This window comes from Castor canadensis, chromosome 1, assembly GCF_047511655.1.
Source record: "Castor canadensis chromosome 1, mCasCan1.hap1v2, whole genome shotgun sequence".
In the NCBI taxonomy this organism is placed as follows: domain Eukaryota; kingdom Metazoa; phylum Chordata; class Mammalia; order Rodentia; family Castoridae; genus Castor; species Castor canadensis.
Window position 1 is genome coordinate 129,713,995 of NC_133386.1, and position 26,115 is coordinate 129,740,109.

The following is a 26,115-nucleotide window of genomic DNA, read 5'->3' on the forward strand; positions in this document are numbered from 1 at the left end:
CCACAGTACTTGTTGAAAGGCACTGACACAGCCAGAATTCTGAAGAAAGTCACCACAAAGTGGCAAGCCCCTGGGCTCTTGTCCGCTTCTTTACTGGCAGGTCTGACTGTGCAGTACGATGATCCACGTGAACACAGCACCAACGAATGAGAACAGGAGTGAACGGGAGAAGAGATGAGAAAGAGAAATACTGTAAGGCAGGCATGAGCCACAGCTCCTGGGCTGGAAGGGCATGGCAGTGCATCAAATAACTCATTTTAGCCTAGTGTCTTCATATTACAGAGTGGGACTGATCCCAGGGAGATGCCTTCTGGTCACACGTGAGCCACACTGCTGTTGTTCCTTGCTGTTAAGAAATAAATATGTGGGGAGGGCGCTGAGAGGGAGACAATGTGGGCAATGTAAATAATGTACACTGTAAGACTAATCAGCATTATCACTACAAATCACTCCCTGTTTAATGTATATATCCTAATAAAAAATTATAATAAAAAAGAAATATCCTAAGAGTGCTCCTTCAGTTTTTAAAAAGGCATCATTGCTGTTCCATTATTTGCTTGAATGTGGACAAGTAAAACAAAACAAAACCACAAAGGCTTAAAGAGTGTTTTTAGAAGAGTAATGAAGCCTTAGTAAGAAGAAGGCTATAAGCACCAGCCCCTGGGCTCTCTTCCCTCCAGGGACACCAGGGTTAGGAAGGGTGGCAAATCAGTCACCATCACCCAGATTCACCCCAACAAGCCTCCAGAACCCTTAAGTGGCCCTAAATCTGCATGGAAGCTGGAGAGGAGCATAAGCCTGTCTCAGATCTGCTGGGGGCTCACAATTTAGTGAAGTACCTTCAGAGTGTAAAAGCTTAATTTACCCTCAGTTCAGTTCAGCCAACATTTATTGAATACCAACCATGTGTCAGACCTCTGTCTATGTATTATTTCATTTAAACAGACAGTGCACTGATGCTTTGCAAATAAACAACCTGGTGCTATCTGAGAGGAGAATTAAGTTCCCCAGCCAAAGGCACAGCTGAGCCTTTCTTCAGGAACCCTTATTCTAGGGCTTCAAATGAGAAGCAGATGTTAACTCTTAAAAGACTTTTCAAAAAAGACATTTTCACATGTACTAGCAAACCATGTTTATAGTTTTATCAGTTGACTAAACAGGAAACCTTTTCGCTTTAAAAACAAAAAAAGTTAAACAGAGTTAAGATGGATTTTGGAGGGGTGGGGAAGGCTTTCATAAGCGAAAGATAGCAAGTTGAGACCTGTCTGCCTCTCCAAAATCCAAAACCCCAGGCCAAATGGTAAATGGCCAGAAGGAAAGGTGCAGTCTCCAGACACTGCCAAGAGTGGCAGGTAGAGCCTAGAAATATGTCTTGTGAAATAACACTGTAAACAGGCAACTGCAAACCAATACCATAAAATGCTACTTCAACCTTAAGAATAGCAAATTAAAAAACTGAAAGTGTCTAAGTTCTAAGGGGTCTACAAACACACCTTTTGGCCCTTGGACTTTTAACTCCACCATGAAATTGGATTCCAAAGCAATAGTTCTCAAAGTGTAGCCTGGCAACCTCAGAATCCGAGACCCTTTTGCAGAAGGAGTTCTGTGATGTTAATTTATAATAACATCATATTTTTACTTCCCTTTCTATTCTCATTTTCTTGTGAATGTACAAAGTGAGTTTTCCAGAGGCTACTGATGTGGGACATTACAGAATAATGAATGAGAAGCAAATAGGAGAATCCAGGTCTTCTATTAAGAAGATTTGCAAAAATACCATTCAAGTTTCTGAATGGAAACTTTTCATAAAAATACACATTACATATGTTAATACGCAACAGGCTTTTCTATATAGTAGCAATAGATACAAACCACAAACAAAAGCTTTTACAGCATTCTCCAGAAATCTGAAGAGTGTAACAGGACTCCTGAGACCAAAAAGTTTGAGAACCCCTGCTCTAGAGAAATATATTTTATACAAAGAAGCACAGATAAGGATGTTCACTGAACCACTGCTTGTAACAGAAAAAAGTGGCATGAACTTCTGTGTCATAACAGAACAATTACATAAGCTGAAATATAATCACACTATGGAAAGTTACACCCTTTTTCAAAAGAATGAGGGAGCACTACATGCACTCACATGAAACATTTCCAAGACAAACTAAAGATAAAGGAGCAGATTACAAAATATTCTATTTAAATATTAAGTTAAAATGCTAATAACGTTTTTTCCATAGAAGCAAAGAGAAGTGTCAAAGAATATACACTAAACAATAAAATGGTTGGTTACAAACACACACACACACACACACACACACACACACACAGACACACACACACACACAGGCATATGGTATTTGGCAAATTAAAATTAACCTGGAAAATTCCCTCCACTGCCACAGCAGCAGTGTCATAGTGTGATGGTGGGACGTGCCTTCTGGGGCTGACACTGCAAACCCCTCTGGACAGTCAAATTGTACCCTGAAACAAGACCACCCTGCCAGCTGACACACCAAGTCCATGGACAACCTGCTCCTGCTTTACCTGAGAACACTCGCCAGCTGCTATACCTATCTGGAAGCTGTAATTTTTCTCAAAGATTCACTTTATTTGACCCATCCAAAATTTGTTACATCATAAAATCACACAGACAGTAACAACAGCTGTGACAAAATATGAAAAGTGGGTAACTTTAATGATGCCCCCAAATGTAGAAATGAGTATTCCTCGTAACTATCAAAAAGAAGAAAGTCCAATTGTTGAGATAACCTGACAAGTTCCCAGTAAGGACCCTGCTTCCTATTACTGAATAGCCTTTCAAATATTATCAGAATGGCCAAGTATTTTTATGAGAAGAGAGCTACATACAGAACAATACAAATATCCCTAAAATAAGCTCATTTCCCTAGGGGTTGGCTATATAATAACAAAATCATAATATATCAGTGGATATGGGTTGAATTCCCCAACAGTCTTGACATTCCATTGAAAGAACAAAACAGGCTGAAATGGTAAGTGTGCAAGTAAAATTATTAATTATATTGGAAAAATAAATGGATAATTAAAAATAAACCTGTTCTAAGGATGGCCTATGTCAGTCTAATTATAATGGAATTTTAAAAAATTAAAATGTGCAGAATTTAGACCAAAAGCATTTTTCATCAAGTCGTACCATAAACAAAATTCAAAGGTATCTGAAATCTGGTATTGTAGATGTTTTTTCCAATGGTTGCAGCATATTTTTAAATTGCTATTATCATTATGAAATGCTTATTATTTGTCATTTCATATTTCTTGCTCTTATTGTTATTCTAAGTTGGCTCCAATAATACTACACAGAACTTTCAAATAATTTTTGATGGAATTTGTTTTAATTTTAATTTTTCAAGGGATATAAAATTCTTCTTAGAGACAACATAATAACAGTCAGTATCCACAAAATGCTAAAATCCTATTGACATTCCTGCTCATTGTTTATTTGCCCACACTTTACTTGAATACCTACTTTGTATCAAATTTTAAGAACATATGGTACAGTCTAGAGGGGAAGACAGAATTCAACAAATAACTACCTAACTGCAACTAGCACTAAGTGTTAGAAGGGAAGCTTACAGGGTGTGGTAAAACATGTTATCAGGAAGTCCAACTCAAAGTCGCAATTTGACCCCTGAAATGGGTCATTTCTTCCTTAAAACCAGGAACACATCAATATGCCCCTTCCGAACCTCTGACAGCTGCATGTAAAGGGAGTCAGAGCTAGATGGTGCTACTTACTTGAACTAGTAACTCGGGAATGTAAAACCATCCTGAAAAATGACTTCATCTTTCTGGAAACCAATACTGTTCTCATGTCCTTTTCTTTCAGTGTTGGGAGGAGAGAAGCATTTGCAAAGATTTATGTATAAACAAGCTTTATGTGTAAGAGTACAAATACTGAATGAACCTAAGTATCCATCAGTAGCAAACTGCTTAGATAAATTCTAGTAAGAATATACCACACTGCAGGATGCTAATCTGCCCATCTTATAACAGTGAGGCAATACCTCTATATTGACATGGAAAGCTCTCCAAAAGACAGTAAGTGAGAAAAAGCAAACTACTATAGCATGATGCACTTTGTTTAAAAAATAAAATATGGTATACAAATACAGAATACAACATAGTATACAATGTAGCATTGTATACTGTATTGATTCCAAGAAAGGGGGTGGTAAGGCTGTACAAAGTGTCCACTGTGGTTACCTCTGGCATATGGCATGCGTCCTTTACCATGAGAATACTTGTAGGTTCTGCTTGTGAACTAAAAATAAGACAAAAACATTCACAAGATAAAATGTCTACCCAACAGGAGCCTCTCTGGACTGTAGATGTCCTTCACTTGGTTTTTTGGTTTGAGGATGTGCTCTTATAGGACCTAGGCAATGAGATCCTAAATACTGTTACAGATGCCCCTTAAAAGAATCAACCAGCTTTGCCAGCTCGCACACACTGAAAACTAGCCTGAGGATATTCGCAATAACTGCCTAAATCCAGTCACAATAAAGCAGATGACATCAACCCCCGGGGCTGCCAGCTCCAGCCTCAGTTACGGGAAACACAGGGAAATTAAGATAGAGGCAGAGCTGCCTCTGCCTCACTGGGGCTGGCCCAATGTGTGCCCTGTAATGATAGCACAGGGCAGAGTTAACATGAAGAAACACATCCCTCCCTGTCCAGAAATGAGGCTTTCCACTGGGAGGACAGTGGGAAAGGGTGGCAGGGGAACAAGGATCCCTGGCTGACCACACATCCTTTCCCCTGGGGTCTACAGGCTGCCTTCACTGCTCATTTGGTCCAGCCAGCCTGGGTTCAGGCCAAGAAACATCCTCACAGGAGCCTAGGGTACTTCTCTCCCCAAGGTACCCAGAGGTTATGGTACCCAAAATTAAAGAAGTCCTAAGGCAGTACACTGGGCCTGACACAACCTTAAGTCTAGGGCATCATGGACCATGTCTGTCAAAAGACTCCAAGAACATGGCAGGGAACAAAAGAACTGAGGAGTAGGATATGAGCAGAGTCAACGGGATACAAATGATGCAACTGGGCCTATTCTTCCCAATCTGCACGCCCACTGTTGGGAGCACTACCAGGGCATTCCAAAATTCAGGATGAAATACAATAAAATCACATCTCACCAGACCCGACAGCCCTCGATAACGCAGCCCAGCGCTGGCCGCTGTGCCGCCCCCCTACTCTTACCAATGGAGATCTCCTGCGCGAAGGCCAGCGAGATGAGCAGCAGAGGCAGCCCCACCGCGATGCATGTGACCATCTTGTCCACCGCCAGCTCCAGCTGTAGCCCCTTGAACTTGGGCTCGGTGGGCTCCTTAAGCAAGAAGTCCGAGAACACGTACTCCGTAGCCAGGTGGGCGATGGCCATGGCTCCTGAGACTCAGCTTCGGCCAGGCAGGCCCACCAGGGCAGCCCGGGTACCGCCGGCGTCGGGAGGGCTGCGCGGCGCCTGCACCCGGTCAGCTGCCTGGCGCGTGGCTTTCGCTTTCCCTTTGCCGGCTCCCCAGCTCCTGCTGCATCTCTCCGACCTTTTGTCTCGGTGCGTCGGTTCCCAGAGACCCAGCCGGAGCCACTGCTGCGTCCCCGCGGTGCCCGGCGAGCTGGGGCCCCGGGGTGCGCGGAGCGCAGGAGCTCGCGCCCCGGCCTCTGTCCGGGCGGCACTGGGACCTGGCGCTCAGACGCGCTGCGGTCCCGCCCCGCGTGCTCAGCCCGCGCCGGTCCCCTGGGGCGCACGACAGCTGGGCGCAGAGCTTTTCTCGCCGCGCCACGAGGCGCAAAAACAACCCCGAAACAACGCACTGACCTCTGGCTCCCGCCCCTCCGCGCCCCAGCCGCCCTAGCTGCCTTGCAGGCGGACCCTCCGCCGGAGCCCAGGGATCCGCGCTCTTCCGGAACCACCGGGGAAACCGAGTGCTCAGGGGCGTGGAGTTTCCGCAAGCCTTGCTGACGCCGGGCGGGGTGGCCCTGAAGCCCGTGCTAAAATAGATCATCCCAGCCAGAGTCCTCAAATTTCTCGTGCCCTTCCCATCTTCATTCGACCGCCTCCTGGTACATGGATTTTTAAAAATTAGGATGTATTCGTTGTACAGGGGGGATTCACTGCGGCAATTCCAAATAGGCTTATATTATACATTGGTTAGATCGCCCCCAGCATCTCTCCCCCTTGATCCCCCTCCGCACCCCACTTCAAGCAGTGCATGAAGTTTCATTCTTGCATTTCCTATAGGTATATGAAGTCCATCAACTACATTCCCTTACCTTAAGCTTTGCTCCCCCTCCCCCTCCCACAAGTACCCACACACACTGTACCGATTTTACAGTCCTGACTTTCATTCATTATAAATTTCTAAGTCAATGTTCAAAGGGATTTCTCTGTCTATCTTCGCTGTGTGTATACTTTACTTTGGTCCGTTCAGTTCCTTCCATTATTCTCCCATCCCGCCTTTTTCAACAGATTTCAATATATTCATTATATCCTCTACTTTCACAGATGTTATGTTTTATGGTATTATTGGTGCTCTTTGTCTTTTCCTTTCCCTCCTTCCATTTCCACAAGCAACCTCTAACCCTATGCATAGGATAGCCTCCTTTCCTGCCTCACGACCAACATTATGGTGTGATACTGGGGATGGAACCCTGGGTCTCTTGCAAGCTAGGAGCCCAGGGCTATATCCCCAGCCCCCACTCCAGCATTTCTACCAGTGAAGTCCATTGAAAGGGAGCTGTAGAAACTTCAAGGAACAACCGGTGCCATAGTAATCAAGCAGAGTAGACATGCATGTTGCAGAGGGACTTCTAGACCTTTCCAGGAGCTCCAGGTGAGAGGGATGCAAAGGAGTGGTTAGGAGTGCTGTGCATCACTGAGTTTCAGGCTTCTATTTGCACTACACACCCCCCATTTGGATAGCTCACAGGACTTCAGTCTTCATCCACTCCTTAAACCTGAATTAGTCTTTCCTGTCTTATTAAATCCACTCATGTGCCCAAGCCAGAAACCAGGAGCATCATCTTTAACACTTTCATTTCTCCCACTTGCTACAACTGATTTCCCAATTCTCTTGCTTCTCTCTCCTAAAAGTAGCAAATCTGAGCCAGGCTTGATGATACAGTCTATAATCCCAGCACTCAGGTTCAGCCTACTATTCTGTCTTCAAACCACACATGCATCAAACCATTTTCCCCATGACTGCCAGTGGGAGCTTTGTAAAGCTCTAATCTGTTCACATAACTCCTCTATTTAAAGAGTGCACTGTTTTTAGGATAAAATCTAAAATTGTTAGTATAGCCACTACTTACCTTCCCTTTGAGTTAAGTTAGTTAGGTTCCTTGTCTCATCCAGGCCTTCCCCTGCCCAAAATTCTACCCAACATTGGCCTCTTTGCCTGATCTTTATTTACTCTCCTAGCCTCAGCTCAATGTGGCCTTCCTAGGAAAGTCTCCCCTGAGTAGACTAAACTAGGTTAGGTACCTTTGTTAAATACTCTCCTAATACTGGCATTCCCCATTACTAGCCAAGGGTCTTGGGGATATTGTGTGACTGTCCTGTGCTTAAGTTTTCTTATCTGTAAAATGCTGATACCTCTTAGGATTGTGGTACCTATGGATCAAATGAGTTAACACAGGTAAAGTGCCTAGGATAGTGCCTGGCAACTGTTGTGTGCTATGTAACAGTTATCTCTTATTATTGCCCTTTATTTTTCCTTATTAACAATAATCATTATTACAACTCAACAAATATTTGTTTAGCTATTTATTTCATGTTTGTCACCCCTTTTTGCAGTCATCTTCATGAGGGTAGGTCAGTGCCCAGGTATACCACTTTAATCTTCAACATTTAGCACAAATGCCTGGTACATGGTAGGTGTTTTAATCCATGTCATTAAATAAATATCTAAAGGAATCTATTTCACCTTGAAACAAATTTCTTAAAGCAATGATGACATTGCTTTTTACCATTATAAGGTGCAATTAGGGATTAAATTACACATTCTCCTCCCATTTCAGCCTTGCCCCTACCCCTTGCCATAGTTTAATATTAGAAGGAGGCCATGATGAGTTCTGGGACTCACAGCCACTCTCCCAGAATTCTGTTTTGCTTGTTTGAGGTCCTTGACATTTGAATGAGATATTTTGCAACCAAAGTAGTCAACCTCAAAATAATCAAGCTCACTAGACTGTCTGTTCTGTTTAATATTCATTTGAGAAATATTTGCTGATCAGTCGCTATCTATCTGTACTACAGTCTTAATGGCATGCAGCAGTGAGCAAAACAGGTCAAAGGTTGTTGTTTTCACAGAACCTAATTTCCAGTTAAAGAGGCAGACAAAAATCAAGCTAACAGACATCTAAAGTGATTATTTCTATGATAAGTGCTACAAAGGAAACCAGTGTTGGTGGGAAATAAAAGAAGGGACCCACTTTGGAGAAGGCAGCTTGGGGAGCTCACATCTGAACTAGAAAAGTTAGAAAAGGGATGGGGATGCTGAAGAGGAAGTAAAGGGAGGGAATTTAAGGCATAGAAAGGAGAGTGCCAAAGGCAAAGCTCTGAGATCTCTGTTAGAAAAGATCTAACAAGATACAGAAATTAATAATGAAGCAGAAGAAAATCCAAGATGTGAGAGTGGTGAGCATTAGTCAAATCAGCCTGGGCCTCACCAACAAAGAAAAGAGTCTGGGGGTTATTAAAAGTAAAGTAGAAATGCACGAATTAGGAGAGTGATCTGGTCATATTCAGAAAAGCACTGCAGTAGCTGTGTGGGCAGTGGTTGGAAGAGGCAAGCGTGACAGCGAGAAAGCAGCATACATTTACTCTCTTACAGCTCTGGAACTCCAAAGTTTGAAATCAGTTCCAGGCCAAACTCCCTCTGGAGGCGCTAGAAGAGAACCTGTTCCCAGGCCTCTTCTGTTTCTCTAGCTCTTTATACATCACGTTCCTTAACTTTTTGTTTTTTCCTCTATCTCCAGAAGTATAGCTTCCTGCTTCAGTTGTTACACTGCCTCTTCTATCATAGAATCTCCATCTGCCTCTCTTTTATAGGGGATGTTATGATTACATTTAAAGACAACCTGGATAATCCAGGATAAAGTCCCCATCACCAGATCCTTAATTTAATTAATAACTACGAAATCCCTTTTGCAATATAAGATAGCAACACAGGTTTCAGAATTAGGATATATAATCTTTGGGAACATTACTCCATCTACTTTAAAAGACAAAGGATTTGAAAAGGTCCCAATATCAAGTTCTGAGGAATGTGCTGAAAGAGGAGAGTGACTAGCAAAAGAGATTGAGAAGAAATAGAAATTGAGGAAGAAGGAAGCTCACAGAGCCAGGGGACTACAGAGGTGTCCAGAGGGAAGGAACTGACAGTTGTTGCTGAGAGGTTGAGTAATAAAAAGATGGAAAGCTCTTTGCTTTCCATTTTTTAGTGGAAAACATCATTGATGATTTCATAGAGTAGTATAGAAGGAAAAACTTATAACTGGGGGAATTAAGTCTGAGAAAACAGGAAGCAGAGAACCTGGCCATGCAAGGAGCAAGGGCACTTCTTCCACTGTAAGAGAAGAAAAAGACATGTGTTGATGAAAGGAGGGGCTAGTTGTCCCAAAAGAGCGAAGCTGAGAATGAAGGAGGATTGTGTGTTTGAGGAGACAATGTTTGAGGGGTCAAATTATTTGTAGAGATACATTATTTTTTCCATTTTCTCTAGTCATTGTGATTAAATACCTAAAAGACAATACATTTTTTAACCATCACTTTCCCCATTTAATGGCAGGTAATTTTGAGTGAAAAAAATCCAAATAGCCATCTTCTAATATGTGAAACTTTATTAAAAAGAGAAATGGTGCAATAAAACTACTTTTCTTTCCATTAAAAAAATAAACCAAGTGAAACAGAAAAAACATAACTTAATGATGTGTTGTCATAGTAAAGGTGAGTAAATAAGGCATTTACCATAATTATTATTATTATATAATTGTACAGCCTACACATGTTGAAAACTGTAGAGCTTGTACTACAAAATCACAGTGGTTAGCAGGCTGAAATTCAAAATCTTTTGGGTAAAAAAAATCTTTTGGGTACGCTATTTGATACAACATTCAAGCAAACTACAAACAGACTCATTAGCATTTTCATCCTGTTTTATGTAAGACTATAGATTCTAGCAGATTACCCATTTCCCCTCACTAAAAAGATGAGAAAGTATAAAAGTTTCCACCACCAGAGTATTTATTAGGCTGTACTCGTTCACCTGGACACTCAAATGATCCACTGTTAAGGCAGATGTTCTAATATCACTCTTCTGGCATCAGCAGCTTGCCCTGAGCTAAGGGCAATTTCTTAGTCTAATAATAAACAACTTTGCTTTTATCAATCTTGCACCTAATGTCTAGACATGCCTACAAAGAGGGTGCATTACCTCACAATGGTTGAATTTAGTTATTCAATATTTTATTTTTGCATGTGAGTCTTGGAAATTTTAATACTTACCTTCAAAGTTGATTTAATGGTTTAAAAATTACCACTGAGACTCTTTTTCTAAACTTTCCTTTTTTTCTCCTCCCCTCAAGAGCTATGGCTTTAAGAGTCAGGGAATCTGGGGTTTTTAGAAAGCCTTCTTCCCTCAACCAGTCAGCTGCATTGGTGAATTCCTCCTCATGTTCCTGACATGATGACACTATTCTTATTTCATAGAAGATGGAGACCTGGGAAGATTCCCCCTAACTCAGCGAAAAATCAGACTCAAGATTCAAGCCCAGACTTGAAGTTCTACCCCTTACTGAGACCTTGCAGGAAACCTTCAGGTCTCTAACTCACAGTGGGAAAACCAAGCCTGCTCCTTCACAGATTCTAGCCCTCCCAAAATCTGAAATAGAAATATAAATTCCCTAGTTATTTTTTGAAAGTACAGATACTGCTATGGAAACAGTGTAAAAACATATAACATGAAGTGAATTGTAAACATTCAAGTATTTCTACAGTTTTGAATAAAAACAGCAGCAATTAAAAAAAACCCTTATAACTTTGCCTTGTATAATAAACAGTGCACAGGCTATTTATAGTAAAAGGGAAGAGGCCAGGAGAGGTGGTTAAAGCCTCCAAAAATTCATTTGATCTAATTCTTTCACTAGATACGGATTTAAGACATTTCCATGAACTCTTTAGAAACTTATTTTCCCTGGAATGACTAAGGGAAACATTTCAAGTAACTGTGATAAAAAAATTAATGTTATTCTAATTAGATAGACGTCTGAGTCATTATAACTAGAAGTTGTTCATCTAGAAACTGATGGTTAGCAAAGAAAACACTTTAATCTAAAAGTTATGAAACAGGGGGGAGAAATGAACCAAGCCTTGTATGCACATATGAATAATAAAAGAAAAAGGAAAAAAAAATAAATAAAAGTTATGAAAGATGAAATATGAAAATATCTTTCAGGGGGTTTCCCACTTAAGCAAATTTGTTCAGAGAACAGACTAAGGATAGGCATTTCTCAGTCCTGTGCATTCTCCTTTTTCTGTATATTTTATACCTGAGGATTATTCACAGCCCATTTAAAAATAAATAAATGAAAGCAAATTGCTTTGGATGATGCTACAGAGGATCAGAAGCCTGATCCAGGATACAGTATAAACCTTCCTTGGTGAACAATGCTTTGGTCCATTTTCCTGGTTGGCGCACCATCTAGCCAGCTGTGGAACCTCACAGCTGCTGCCAAGAAAGGCCAGAGAGTTCCCAGAGCATCCGTGGGGAGTGCACAGGACTGGACTTCTCGGTAAGCCATCTGCCTCCTTGCAGAGCGGAGTCTAAGGGACAGAATCATAGTGGCAATCAGGAAGAGGAGTCCAGTGATGAAGAGAGTGACCAAGGCTGCCTTGGCTCCTCTTGGGCCCAGATTCTTGCCAAAGAAATAGAGCTCCTCTTTGCCAGGTTGTTCTGTGAAAAAAGAAAAGTGAGGCATCAGGCACCTGCTTCTAAACATTGAAGCATTCACACACAGACACAGGAGAGGATATCATTACCATTGGAGGGCACCACAGTTGGGTGGGATACTCCTCCAGAAGGAGACTTAGTGGAGTATGGAATCCTGTTGTCTGGACCAAAAAAAAAAAAAAAAAAGGTAAGTTGATTGTATTATAGATAAGGGTAGGAGATTCTTTTCATGCCATAAGTCACGTCTTTTTACCAATGAGGATTTTGCCTCACCAACATCTCTCTTTCTTGGATTCTCACTGGGCTACTTCACTCCAGTACACATGCATTTGTACTCCTCCACCTCTAGCTTCTGCTCACCCACTGACCTCTATCCTGAGCATCATGGGATCTAAAATGGTTCATATACCATGCCCTCCTGCCACTGCACTGGACCTGGTCCTCTTCACTCTGTTACAGCACATATCACACTCCATTATGATTACGTATCTACATAGCTGACTCTCTTACTTTACTATGAGCTCCTTGCGGAGCAAATCTGTGTTTTTCTTATGCCTCCTGACTTCCAGGTGTACAGGAAGCTTGGTACCGGCATCTGGCATCACTGACAGACAATAGTACCTATGTTCCGGAGTACTGTGTAGGTTGTCTCCATGCCAGCATAGATGTGGTCAGACACATGACAGTGTAGTAGCCATGTTCCTGGGTGATCTGTAAACAGTTCAATGGTTTGGAATGTCCCAGGAAAGAGATCGTATACATCTTCTCGGTAAGATTTATCTATCTGCAAAAATTTTTTAAAAAATCTTATGAGTCAACAAAGAAGAAAGAAAAATAAGAGCAAAGAAACACAGAGTAAGTATAAGTAAGGAAATGGTAAAGAGCAGAAATTCATAAAAGCAAAAATAGAAACAAAATAAAGAAAAAGCAAAGAAATCCAAAGTTGGGTCTTTGACAGATCAATAAAATTGGCAAAGCTTATAGTGGCCAGCTTCTATGATACCCTGAGTACCCCCGTTTTCTGATATTCATAACCTTTATAGTCTCCTTCTATGCTATATGAGACCACTATTATATGGCAGAAGTAACAGCATTCCATTTTCAAAATTAGACTACAAAAGATACGGCTTCTTAGACCCTTTATTCTCTCCTCTTAATCAGTCACTCTGGGTGGAGCCAGCTCCTGTGCTATACCTGTATAATGAGGAACTGAAGCATTCAGTCAACAGCCACATGAGTGAACTTGAAAACAGATCTTCTGGCTCCAGGGAAGCCTTTGACAACTGCAGGTCCAGCTAACTTGACTACAGCCTCATGAGAGATGCCGAATCAGAACCAATTAACTAAACTATTCCCAGACTACTGACCCAGAGAAACTGAGATAATAAGTGTTTTCTGTCTTAGGCCACTGAGTTTTAGACTAATTTGTTATACAAATCTCTAGACAGACAGATCAAGAAAAAATTAAAAACACAAATTACAGGTATGGGGAAGAGAGAACATCACCAAGACCTTACAAACACAAGAAAGAATAATAAAGAAATATTGTATGTAAATAACTCTGTGTCCATAAACTCTGTAACTTAAAAGATATGAACAAACTGCCAAATATCACTCAAGAAGCAACAACCCAAATAGCACTATATCTAATAAGGAAGCTTAAATTATATAATATGTATATTCTAACAGGGCCAAATAAAGTCATTGGCACATTCTATCAAATATTTAAAGGAGAAGTAATATCAATCTTAAATAAACTTCTAGAAAATAGAACAGGAGGTAACTCTTTTTTTATTTTTTTTCCTTTATTGTTGTGCTGGGTAGAGGTAAATTGTGGCATTTGCAAAAGTTCTTACAATTTTTCAAATATATCAAACTTGAGTTCACCCCCTCCACAGCTCTCCTTTATCCTCCCCTCCCCAATTCCTGGAATACTTTCAACAGGTATCATTTTTTATCATTTACATACATGTGTACACGTTTTTGCTCTGTATTCACCCTCCTACCCTTTTTTCCTTGTCACCTCCCCAACAAATACAACACTTTCAATCATTTTATGAGGCTGGTTTTGCCCTGATACCCAAACCAAACAAATGTAAGAAAAGAAAGCTACAACCAATATTACTCATGAACATAGATGCAAAATTCTCCAACAAAATGCTAATGAATAAAAAAATAGTGTATCATGACCAAGTAAGGTTTATCCAGGGAATGAAAAGGTGGTTTGGCACCTGAAAATCAATACAATTCATCAGTGGACTAAAGAAGAAAATTATATGAACATTTCTACAGATGCAGAAAAAAACATGTGATACAATTAACATCTGTTTATGATAGAAACTCTCAGCAAACTGAGAATAGAAGGAAAATCCCTCAACCTGGCAATAGGATCTATGAAAAAGCTACTATTAACTTTATAATCAGTAGTGAATGACTGAAGGCTTTCACCCTAAGATTAAGAATAAGACCAAGATACCTACTTTCCCTAGTCATACTTTAAATTATACTGGAGGTCCTAGCCAGTGAAATAAGACAAGGTAGGAGAGGGGGAGGGCATACAGTTTGAAAATAAAGAAACAAAATCATTATTTACAGACATGATTGTCTATGTAGAAAATCTCCCTAAAAATCTATGAAAAAGCAAGCAAAAAAGTTTCAGAATATAAGGTCAATATGCAAAAAATCAACTATATTTTTATATATTGGCAATAAATAATTAGAAACTGAAATAAACACAATACCATTTACACCATCACCAAAGCTTAGGTATATGATATACTTAGGTAACATCAAAGAAAATATATGCAAGACATGTATGCTGAAAACTATACTGATGAAATAAATCAAAGAACACCTAAGTAAACAGAGAAATATACCATGATCATAGATTGCAACTCTCAATGTTGTCAAGATAAATTCAAAGCAAATCCAATAAAAATCCCAACAGGATTTCAAAATTGGAATCAATAAGCTGTCTCTAAAATTTGGATGGGAAGGCAAAGATGTTCCCATTAAAAACAAATCACTACCTAATTTTAACATTATTGTAACAAGAGAGGGTGAATTTGTTCAAGGCATACTGTACTCATGTATGGGATTATCACAATGAAATCCCCTCATATAATTAATGTGTGATAAATAAAAAATACAATTAATTTTTTAAAAAGAAAAATATTTAAAATCTTAAAAAAATTAAGAGCTGAGCACAACTGGCTCACTTCTGTAATCCCAGCTACTAGACGGGATCGAAATTCCAGGCCAAGGGGTTTGTAGAACTCCATCTTAACCAATAGCTGGGCATGGTGAGCATGCTTGTCAGGGCTGGAGGCATGGCTCAAGCCATAGAGCACCTACCTGGCAAGCACAAAGTCCTGAGTTCAAACCCTAGTACTGACAAAAAAAAGTGTGGCATTCAAGAAAGTACAGACATATGGATCAAATAACAGAATAGAGAGCAAAGATATAGACCCACAAATATGTGGGCAATATGATTTTGACAAAAGTGCAATGGCAATCCAATGGGAAAAAGAATAGGTTTTGTTTTTTGAGACAGGGTTTCACTATGTAGCCCACGCTCACCTAGAACTCACTAGGTAGCCTAGGGTGGCTGCAAACTCATGGTCCTCCTGTCTTAGCCTCCTTAGGCATGTGCCACCATGCTCAGCCCAAGAATAGTGGTTTTACTGAATAGGGATGGAATATTTGGCTATTTTTATGCAAAAAATGAACTAAATATAAAACCATAACACTTCTAAAAGAAAATAAAGAAGAAAGTATTTATAAGCTTGAGTTAGACAAAAAATTATTATATATGACACCAAAAGTATGAGCCACAAATTTAAAAAAAGATAACTTAAAATTGACCAATAATTAAGAATTTTGTTCTTTGAGATAATGTTATAAATAAAAAGACAAGCCATAAACTAGGAACAAATATTTGTAAATCACATAGCCTATAAATAATTTGTATCTAGATTATAATAAAGCTCCCAAACTCTACAGTAAAAATAAATAATCCAAAAAATTTTAAAGACATAATCTATGCTACTCAAAGACATCTATACATTCAAGGTAATTTCTATTAAAATACCAAAAACATTCCTTACAGAGCTAGTAAAGACTCCTAAGATATTTATGAAACCACACACATACAAGCTAACACAAAGATACTGGGTGCACGTGGTTCTCGCCTGTAATCCAAGCTACTCAGGAGGCAGAGATGAGGAGGATCACAGTTTGAAGATAGCCCAGGCAAAATAGTTCACAAGACCGTATCTCAAAAACACCTAACACAGAAAAGGGCTGGTGAAGTGGCTCAAGTGGTACCACACCTGTCTAGCAAGCATGAAGCCCTGAGTTCGAACTCCAGTACCACCAGAAAAAAAAAAAACACAGAATAGCCAAAGCAATCTTGAGAAAAAAGAACAAAGCAGAAAACACTAAACTACATGACTTCAAAATATACTATAAACTCTAATCATCAAAACAGCATGGTGTTGGCATAAAAACAGACATGAAAGAAAAGAATATAGAGCCTAGAAGTAAACCCATGTGTCTAGAGTCAACTGATTTCAACAAAGGTGCTAAGAACACACATTGAAGAAAGAGGGACTTTTCAATCAATGGTGCTGAGAAAATTGGGTATCCACATTCAGGAAAATGAAACTAGATTCCTGTCTTTCACTATTTACAAAAATAAGCTCAAAGTGGCTTAAAGGCAACCATAAGAACTGAAACTGTGAAACTACTAGAAGAAAACATAGGGAAATTCTTTAAGACATTACAATAGTCAGGATTTTTTTAGACAGACCCCCAAAAGCACAAGAAATGAGAACAAAAATAGACAAATGTGATCACATCAAACTAAAAAGCTTTTGTACAGAAAGGAGAAACAATCAACCGAGTGAAGAGACAGCCCATACAATGAGAGAAAATATTGTAAACTTTTAACTCCTCTGAAAAGGGATTAATATTCAGAATATATAAGAAATTAAAAAACTCAATTGCAAAAGGCAAATAACTCAATTAAAATGGACAAAAGATCTAAACAGATATTTCTTAAAAAAAGATATACAAATGGCAAACACATACATGGAAAAATGTTCAAATCACTAATTATCAGGAAAATACAAATCAAAACAACAATGAGATATAACCTCACCCTGGTAAAAATGACTAATATCAAAAAGACAGAAAAACAAAAGATGCTGGCAAGGATATGGAGAAAATGGAACACTTGCACGCTATTGACAGGAATATAAGTTAGTGTGGCCATAATGGAAAACAATGTGGAGGGTCCTCAAAATATTAAAAATAAAACTACCATGCCTAATGCCACTAGTGTGTATATATTCAAGAGAAAGGAAACCAGTTTGTCAAAGAGACATCTGTACATTCATGTTCATTGCAGCTGAATTCACAATCGTCAAGAAATGGAAATGATCTATGTGTCCAAAACTGATGAATGGATAAAGAAACCGTGATATTATTCCACCATGAGAAAGGATGAAATCCTGTCATTTTCAGTGACATGTATGAATAATGACCACATTATCTCACTCATATGGGAGGGGCAGGGGGAGAGCTGTTGATCACAGTTAGAAAAGGTTCTGGTGAGCTGTTGCCCAACAGAGTGACTATAGATAATGTACTATGTATTTCAGAAAGCCACAAGAAAGAACTTTGAAATGATAAATGTTTGAAGAGATAGAGACGTCTACCCTAATTTGGACATTACACAATGTACACATGAATGGCAACATCTCATGGACCCCCACAAATACATACAATTTTGGTGTTTTATACATCAGTTAAATAAACGTTAAATTAAAAAGCAGCAACATGGGCATAAAACTCATTCATTTCACCAAAGAAGATTTATAGATGGTAACACATGAAAGCACATGAAAAGATGTTCCATATCATTAGCTGTTAGGAAAATGTAAATAAACAGTAAGATACACTACATGTATAGTATAATGGCTAAGAAGAAGAATAAAAACTCACAAAAAAAGTAGCACTCTCATATGTTTCTGCTGGGAATGCAAAATAGTGCTACCTCATTGGACATAACTTGCCAGTTTCTTATAAATGTACACTTACCACAGGGCTTATCAGTTTTGCTCCTACAGATTTTCTCAAGGGAAACAAAAGCTTATATTCACATAAAAACGTGTACAAATGTTCACAGTGGCTTTATTTGTAGTAACCAACCTTAGAAACAATCCTAACATTCTTTAATAGGAGAATAAATGAATGAACTGCATTATATCCATACAATGGACTACTACTCAACCATCAAATGAAACAAACCACTGAGGCACTTAAGAGGATGAAATTGAAATACCTATGTGGAATGAAATAAACCAGATTCAAGATGTACAAACAATATAGCTTCTAGAAAAGGTAAAACTGTAGAGCTTGTCTTAGCCTGTTTTGTGCTGTTATAACAGAATACCTGAGAGTGGTTTATTTATAAAGAATATAGACTTCTGCTGGGTGCTGGTGGCTCACACTTGTAATCCTAGCTACTCAGGAGGCAGAGATCAGGAGGATCATGGTTTAAAGCCAGACCAGGGAAATAGTTCGTGAGACCCTATCTCAAAAAAAAACCTTTCACAAAAAAGGGCTGGTGGAGTGGCTCAAAGTGTAGGCCCTGAGTTCAAGCTGCAGTACCACAGGGGAGGAAAAAAGAATAGAAACTTCTTTCTTGTGGTTTTGAGGTTAAGAAACCCAAGGTTAAGGGACCAGCATCTGGTGAGGGCCTTCTTACTGTATCATGACATGGCAAAAGGCAGAAGGACAAGAAAATACCCACACAAGAACTCAAGACCAAAGTAAGTCTCTAGCACACAAACTTTGGAGGATACATTCACATCAGAGCAGAGACAGAAAATAGATCAGTGGTTGGACAAGTAAGTGACACGAGGGATGCAGTGGAAAACTCTGGGAGGTAATGGAACTATTGTGTTTTGATTGTTTTTGGTTACACTACAGAACAAAATTGTACAGTAAATAAGGTGAATTTATGCAATGTAAGTTATATCTTAATTTTTAACGTTTATATAGGTATATGTAAACTTTATATAATTTTATAATTTTTTGTGGTACTGGGGATTGAGCTCTACCATTTGAGCTATTCCCTAGTTCTTTTGTTTGTATTTTGTTGTTGAGATAGGGTCTTGCTAACTTCACCTGCGCTGGCCTCAAACTCACGATGTTCCCACCTCCACCTTCAGAGTAGCTGCCACCATGCTCAGCTCTATTATTTTCTAAATTTTTTATTTAGTTTTTAAAATGAGTATTGAAAAAGCCAAATTCAAAAAGCAGCATAGCTATTTAATAGTGGAAGTCTAATCACTATATTAGCCAATACAGTCAATACTTGGTGCCCTTCAAAATATACAGAAAGGAGAGGATATTAGATCTTTTATGAAATTACTGTTTATCCCTGTTCAATGAGCACAGGACAGATTCTGCCCCTCCCTCAGATTAGATTACCATTCTCTATTTCCTTGTAGATGGTACTGAGAATTTGAGATGGCTGACTATGTGGACTTTTTCCCTGGAGACTGATTTTTCAGGTCTGTTTTCTCAATAGCTCCCCAGGTGACTCTGCTGTATGGTTAGCACCACCCATATGGTATAGCTTGGTGCCAAGGAGTAGGTCACACATGGTCCAGCTCTCTATGGCAAAACTCAGGATAACTTTGGGGGCCCAAGCCAGAGCTCATAATTTCTCCCTTATTGGATAGGGCTATTCTGTTAATCACAAAGAAAAGAAAAAGGAGGGAGAGAAAAAGGGCCAGTAACAGGGACTAACATTATGGTCCCTGTTATACAGTATTAATACATAATCCAGGATTATGAGAATTATAGCCATGTAACTGATGAGATAACTCTTATCTGAGACTCACAGATTTTTGTTTTCTGTTTGTTTTGTAATACTGGGATTTGAACTCAGGGTCTCGTGCTTGCTAGGTAAGTGCTCTACCACTTGAGCTATGCTCCAAGCCCTTTTGACTTTAGATGTATTTTTAAATAGGATCTTTCATTTATGCCCAGGCTGGCCTGGACCACATTCCTCCTTTTTATACTTCCCACACAACTAGAATGTCAGGCGCAAGCATCACTACCAGCTTTTGTGTTGGTTGATATGAGGGTCTTCCTAACTTTGGCCCAGGCTGGCTTTGAACCCAGATTTTCTCAATCTCTACCCTCAAGTAGTTAGTGTAATAGGCCTGAATCACCACACCCAGACTCACAAAGTTTGTGTCTTGCCTAAAAAAAGAAAAATAAGAAATAATACACACATGTATAAAGAAATATCCACCAGTAAAAGGTATAATCATACTATTCTGTTCCATTCTCTCATATTAACCCCTCATGAGCATCATTTCCAAGTAACCATCTTATTTACCACTGGAAATACATTGACTCTGTTAAAAACAATTTCCCCAAACTGGTTAGCAGTCTGCAAAAAACTGAAACTAGATTCATGTATATCACCCTATACCAATATTAACTCAAAATGGATCAAGGATCTTAATATCAGACCACAAACTCTTAAGTTGATACAGGAAAGAGTAGGAAATACTCTGGAGTTAGTAGGTATAGGTAAGAACTTTCTCAATGAAACCCCAGCAGCACAGCAACTAAGAGATAGCATAGATAAATGGGACCTCATAAAACTAAAAAGCTTCTGTTCATCAAAAGAAATGGTCTCTAAACTGAAGAGAACACCCACAGAGTGGGAGAAAATATTTGCCAACTATACATCAGACAAAGGACTGATAACCAGAATATACAGGGAACTCAAAAAACTAAATTCTCCCAAAACTAATGAACCAATAAAGAAATGGGCAAGTGAACTAAACAGAACTTTCTCAAAAGAAGAAATTCAAATGGCCAAAAAACACATGAAAAAATGCTCACCATCTCTAGCAATAAAGGAAATGCAAATTAAAACCACACTAACATTCCACCTCACCCCTGTTAGAATAGCCATCATCAGCAACACCACCACCAACAGGTGTTGGCGAGGATGCGGGGAAAAAGGAACCCTCTTACACTGTTGGTGGGAATGTAAACTAGTACAACCACTCTGGAAAAAAATTTGGAGGCTCCTTAAAAAGCTAAACATTGATCTACCATTTGATCCAGCAATACCACTCTTGGGGATATACCCAAAAGACTGTGACACAGGTTACTCCAGAGGCACCTGCACACCCATGTTTATTGCGGCACTATTCACAATAGCCAAGTTATGGAAACAGCCAAGATGCCCCACTACTGACAAATGCATCAAGAAAATGTGGTATCTATACACAATGGAATTTTATGCAGCCATGAAGAAGAATGAAATGTTATCATTCGCTGGTAAATGGATGGAATTGGAGAACACCATTCTGAGTGAGGTTAGCATGCCCCAAAAGACCAAAAATCGTATGTTCTCCCTCATATGCGGACATCAGATCAAGGGCAAACACAACAAGGGAATTGGACTTTGAGCACATGATAAAAGCAAGAGCACATTAGGGAGGTGTGAGGATAGGTAAGACACCTAAAAAATTAGCTAGCATTTGTTGCCCTTCATGCAGAGAAACAAAAGCAGATACCTTAAAAGCAACTGAGGCCAATAGGAGAATGGGACCAGGAACTAGAGAAAAGGTAAGATCAAAAAGAATTAACCTAGAAGGTAACACACATGCACAGGAAATTAATGTGAGTCAACTCCCTGTATAGCTATCCTTATCTCAACTAGCAAAAACCCTTGTTCCTTCCTATTATTGCTTATACTCTCTCTTCAACAAAATTAGACATAAGGGCAAAATAGTTTCTACTGGGTATTGAGGGGGTGGGGGGGAGAGGGAGGGGTGGAGTGGGTGGTAAGGGAGGGGGTGGGGGCAGGAGGGAGAAATGACCCAAGCGTTGTATGCACATATGAATAATAAAACAATATAAAAATGAAAAAAAAAATCAATTTCCCCAAGCATATTTCTTATACTTACTTTGAAAAGAAAGCTCTCAGTGTGGTAATGGATGGTATGTATATCTACTTCATTTCCTATTCCTAACAAATACCAGTTTGTCATTGTATCTTCGTTCATTATGAGGCCATGGAGATTTCCAAAAATCTTCCCATTAGTGGCTAAGAAAATGAAAAGACAATAGCTTCTGATCAATGCAAACATACTTACTACTTAACCTGGTTTTAGAACTAGTTCAAGATCATTAGTTCACAGGTATTCTTTTCTACCTGATAAATAAATAACAGCCTCACTAACTAATGACTCCCCCATTTTAGATTCTCAATTCAGATTACTAAGAAATCTTTGTACAAAGAAAGCCAGAAAAGAGAAATCAGTATGTTTTTCAAAGCTATATGTTAGATGGCAGTATTGTTTGCTTATTTGTTTATTCAGTATATCCTTTTTTGGAAGTAAATGACAGGCTCATTTGTGAGAAGCCAAATTTATACCATTCTACAAATGAGTGTACTAAGCTACAAAGGATCCAGCATATATAAATCAACATTGAATTAATTATAAGTCATTTCTTTAATGTTTCATTTTCTGAGAACTAGCATAAGCCTGATGAACCTCCAAAAGGAGAGCTTCCCACAGACTGAACCCAGGACCTAACAATGAGCAAAGCTGAGTTTATGCAATGGTGAATATTATTCCTCTGCATCCTACTAATGCTTTATTCTGTGAATCCATGACATAGTCAAATAAGTTGCATTCATTAAAAGGAGAGAAAATACTAAGATATTTTTGAGAAAGGAAAGCAAAATTATAGGGAAAAGAGTAGCTGAATTGGGAATCAGGCCACAGTATTTTAACTTGTGTTAACAACTAGCTTTGAGAGATTGGGCAAGGCCCACCTTCAAAAGCAGGTCTTAGAGTACGTGGAAGTGTCGATCTGAACACATTATTCCTACCAAAATGAATTCCTTAAATGATACAGGATTAATTAGCAGATACATTAAGACAAAAATTCAGTGTTGGAGTTTCATGTTCTAGAAAATTAAATCAAATTTTTAAATTTAACCAAACAAAAGTTGTAATGATTCATATAACACTGATTTTTATATTTTGTATTAAACATTACAACTTGTTTGTTTTGTTTTTAAAAATTACTTCTTCATCACTTAAAGATCTTAGCATTCTGAGATAGATACCCCTAAAGACAGTCGGTACAAAGCCTCAATAACTTTGCTGTCAGACAACCCATGACTAGGCTGGTTCACTCTGAAAAAAATCTTTAGAGGACTTTCTTCAGTTCAGGTGCCCTTAAGAGGGAAAGGCCCAGAGAGGGAGGTGGCGGGGGGGTCTCCTACAGTGATAGGAATTTCTATGACCCTGGTCTTCCTTTGAATGTCTGATATACCATGCATTTTGTTGCTCTCTTCAAAATCATCAGTGTGTTTAAAATCTCGTGGATCTTTATTGAGATACTTCTTAATATTATCATCCAGATATCAGGATTCATTCTCATTAAATGCCAAAAACAAAAGAGGAAACTCACAGTCAACATCACTTCTTTTTCCCTTTTCATTCAATACTCCTTCTGGGCATGTAAACAGAGGACCCATCAAACCACTATATGTATCCTGGAATTAAAAAATAGATAAACCATTCAATATTTAATAATATTCCATTCCATCTGCTACCATTCTAGAAATATTTAATAATATTAAATATTAGAATCTAGAAATATTTAATAATATTCCGTTCCATCTGCCATCATTCTAGTATTAGAATCTAGAAATTGTTTCCTCTCTGGTCTCTAGCCCACACCACCTTCAGCTCATCCTACTACCACTATCAGATTAATCTAGTTGCTCCCATAATTAGAAGTCCTCAGGGACTTCCATGGCCTACAGAATAAAATATAATCCTTCAAGCCCCTCCATGTGCTTCCTCAATGAAATTTCTCTCTTGGGTTGCCCCGCTGCTTTCTTTTTGGGTCATACATAATAGTCAAGTGGGACTCTCAATACTTCTCAAACACAGCTTCAGCTTTTGTACTTTCAGTTTTACTAATAGCATTTTTTTTCTCCCTAGACTCTGTCCAAAGCCTCCCATGGTACCATCCATAATCCACCACTCCTACAGAAGTGTGGATATGTTTTATTTTCCCCACAAAGTCATGTGCTTCTTCCAAAGAAGAATATTTGCATCTGGTATAGTGTTTGGTAGCATAATTTGCATGTCACAAGTACTCAATAAATATTTGTCTGGATGTACAAATGAATAAACAATAAGTATGTGTCCCATAATTCTAATCTGTAAATTTATTTTTCAAGTAACTTATATGACTATCTCCTAAGCTCCAGTACTGTGCAGTGTAACTCAAGGTCACTAATTCAAACCATGTAATATCAAAGAGGAAGATTAATATAGTCCCTCACTTGTTAAATAATGGGAAGTGCCTATGTTTTATATCAGGTATGATTTTAGTTAGGATTTTGGTTTCTGACATAGCATTAAAGACTTGTAGTTGCTTTATATATACATACCTGACTCATTTATCAGCCTATTAATCATTCAAATATTTTTGAAGTTCCAGTTACTATGTTTGGAGTATGTTTTCTTTCCCTGATCCCTAGTAGCCCTGGTAACACCTTTAAAAATAATAGATTTCCCACACCTAAAACCATAAACAAATTACATTGTAAAATACTTTTTTTCTATTGACATATCCTCTTTTGCTTCAAACTGCCTCATAAGATCCATTCTTGGAAATTGAATGGAGCTTTTTATTAATTTCCCATACTTTAAATCAATGTTTAGCAAACTTTAAAATCTGTTTATAAGGCACTATATGGCAAATATTTTTTACTTCATGAGCTATACTATCTCTGTCACAACTACAGACAACATTAATGAATGAGCATGGTTGGATTTGGGAAGTGGGCTACAGTTTGTGACCACTTCTCTAAATCATATACTCTTCTAAAATGCCCTCCAGAGGTATGATGACTTGGATAGCCAACATAAGCCATGTTACACTGAACATCTTGGTAATCTATCCGCCTTACCTTCACAAAGTTTACTGTTGAATAGTAAACCCATGGAATACAATTAGGATCAGAGGGCCCTGGACCTGATCTTTTAGGGACATTCCATCTGTAAGTTTTTATTTCTCCTAAAATCAAAGAAGAAATAGAATGAGCTTGTGAGAGTTACCTCTGTTGCAGATGATTTACCTGAAGAAATACAAGCAGGTCTTTATATATTTTAGTCAATGTTTTACTACTGCTAATTATCATTAGAAATGATTATTAAACTCTTGTCTTGATTTGTACAATTTCATCATGAAAGAGTATATGTACCATTTCAGACTCTGGCCTTCTCTATAGTTTGCCCTTTTCTATTGTTAACTATTATGTATTCAGGAAATCACAATTTATTTTATAGGTCACTGTTTTTCCTCAATTTTTGTATCTTCTCCTGAGAGCTATCCTCAGACTTTAGTTATCAGGGTCTTAGTCTGGGCCTCTTAAAGAAATCACCAGGGAGCTTTATAACCTCTCTCTGCTCAGACCTCACTCAAGGTAAAGGAATCAGAATATTTTCAGTCTCAGATTCAGGCACCAGTATGTTTCAATAGTTTAGGGGTATGAGGGGGCAGGTGAGATCCAGTTAGAACCAGAGAGACCTACTTCCAAATGTCAACCCTAGAGGTATTTCTATTTAGACAACATTTGAGAAGCTACTTAACCTCACTGATATTTAGTTTCCTTACCTGTAAACTTGGTTAGTCACCTTAGTTCTCAGATTTTTGTGAGGATTAAATAAAATAATGATATAATGATGAACTGGGAGTGTGGATTAAGTGGTGGAGTGCCTGCCTAGCAAGTTCACGGTCCTGAAATCAATCCCCAGTACCATAAAATATATATATATGAAATACATGGGATAGTGCCCACGAAGGCACTCCCATTGAAGGGAGTTAATAAATGTTGACTTTTATGTCTATTAATAACAAATGTATGTATGACCATGCATAGATAATGGGGAGGACCATTATCTATTCATTCCCTGTGGCTGACCCAGGACTTTGCACAAAGGAGATACCAATATAGCTAGATTTACTAGACAATAATTGCATTGCAAAA

General features: G+C 38.7%; 1 protein-coding gene and 1 pseudogene across 5 annotated transcripts in view; both read right to left on the bottom strand.

Moving 5' to 3' along the window:
- LOC109678254 (pannexin-1-like) overlaps positions 1-5,893 on the bottom strand; it is a 51,324-nt pseudogene extending 45,431 nt beyond the window's left edge.
- Positions 5,894-9,864: 3,971 nt separating this feature from the next.
- LOC109679280 (ferroxidase HEPHL1-like) overlaps positions 9,865-26,115 on the bottom strand; it is a 54,424-nt gene continuing 38,173 nt past the window's right edge. For all 5 annotated transcript variants that reach the window (XM_074082057.1, XM_074082035.1, XM_074082052.1 and 2 more), the window contains 6 exons: positions 25,036-25,142; positions 23,520-23,604; positions 22,001-22,140; positions 12,612-12,774; positions 12,080-12,151; positions 9,865-11,993 (listed from right to left, as the gene is read on the bottom strand). In XM_074082057.1, coding sequence (XP_073938158.1) covers positions 11,662-11,993; positions 12,080-12,151; positions 12,612-12,774; positions 22,001-22,140; positions 23,520-23,604; positions 25,036-25,142 — 899 coding nt within the window. In that variant the 3' untranslated portion in view covers positions 9,865-11,661. The remainder of the gene's footprint in view (positions 11,994-12,079; positions 12,152-12,611; positions 12,775-22,000; positions 22,141-23,519; positions 23,605-25,035; positions 25,143-26,115) is intronic.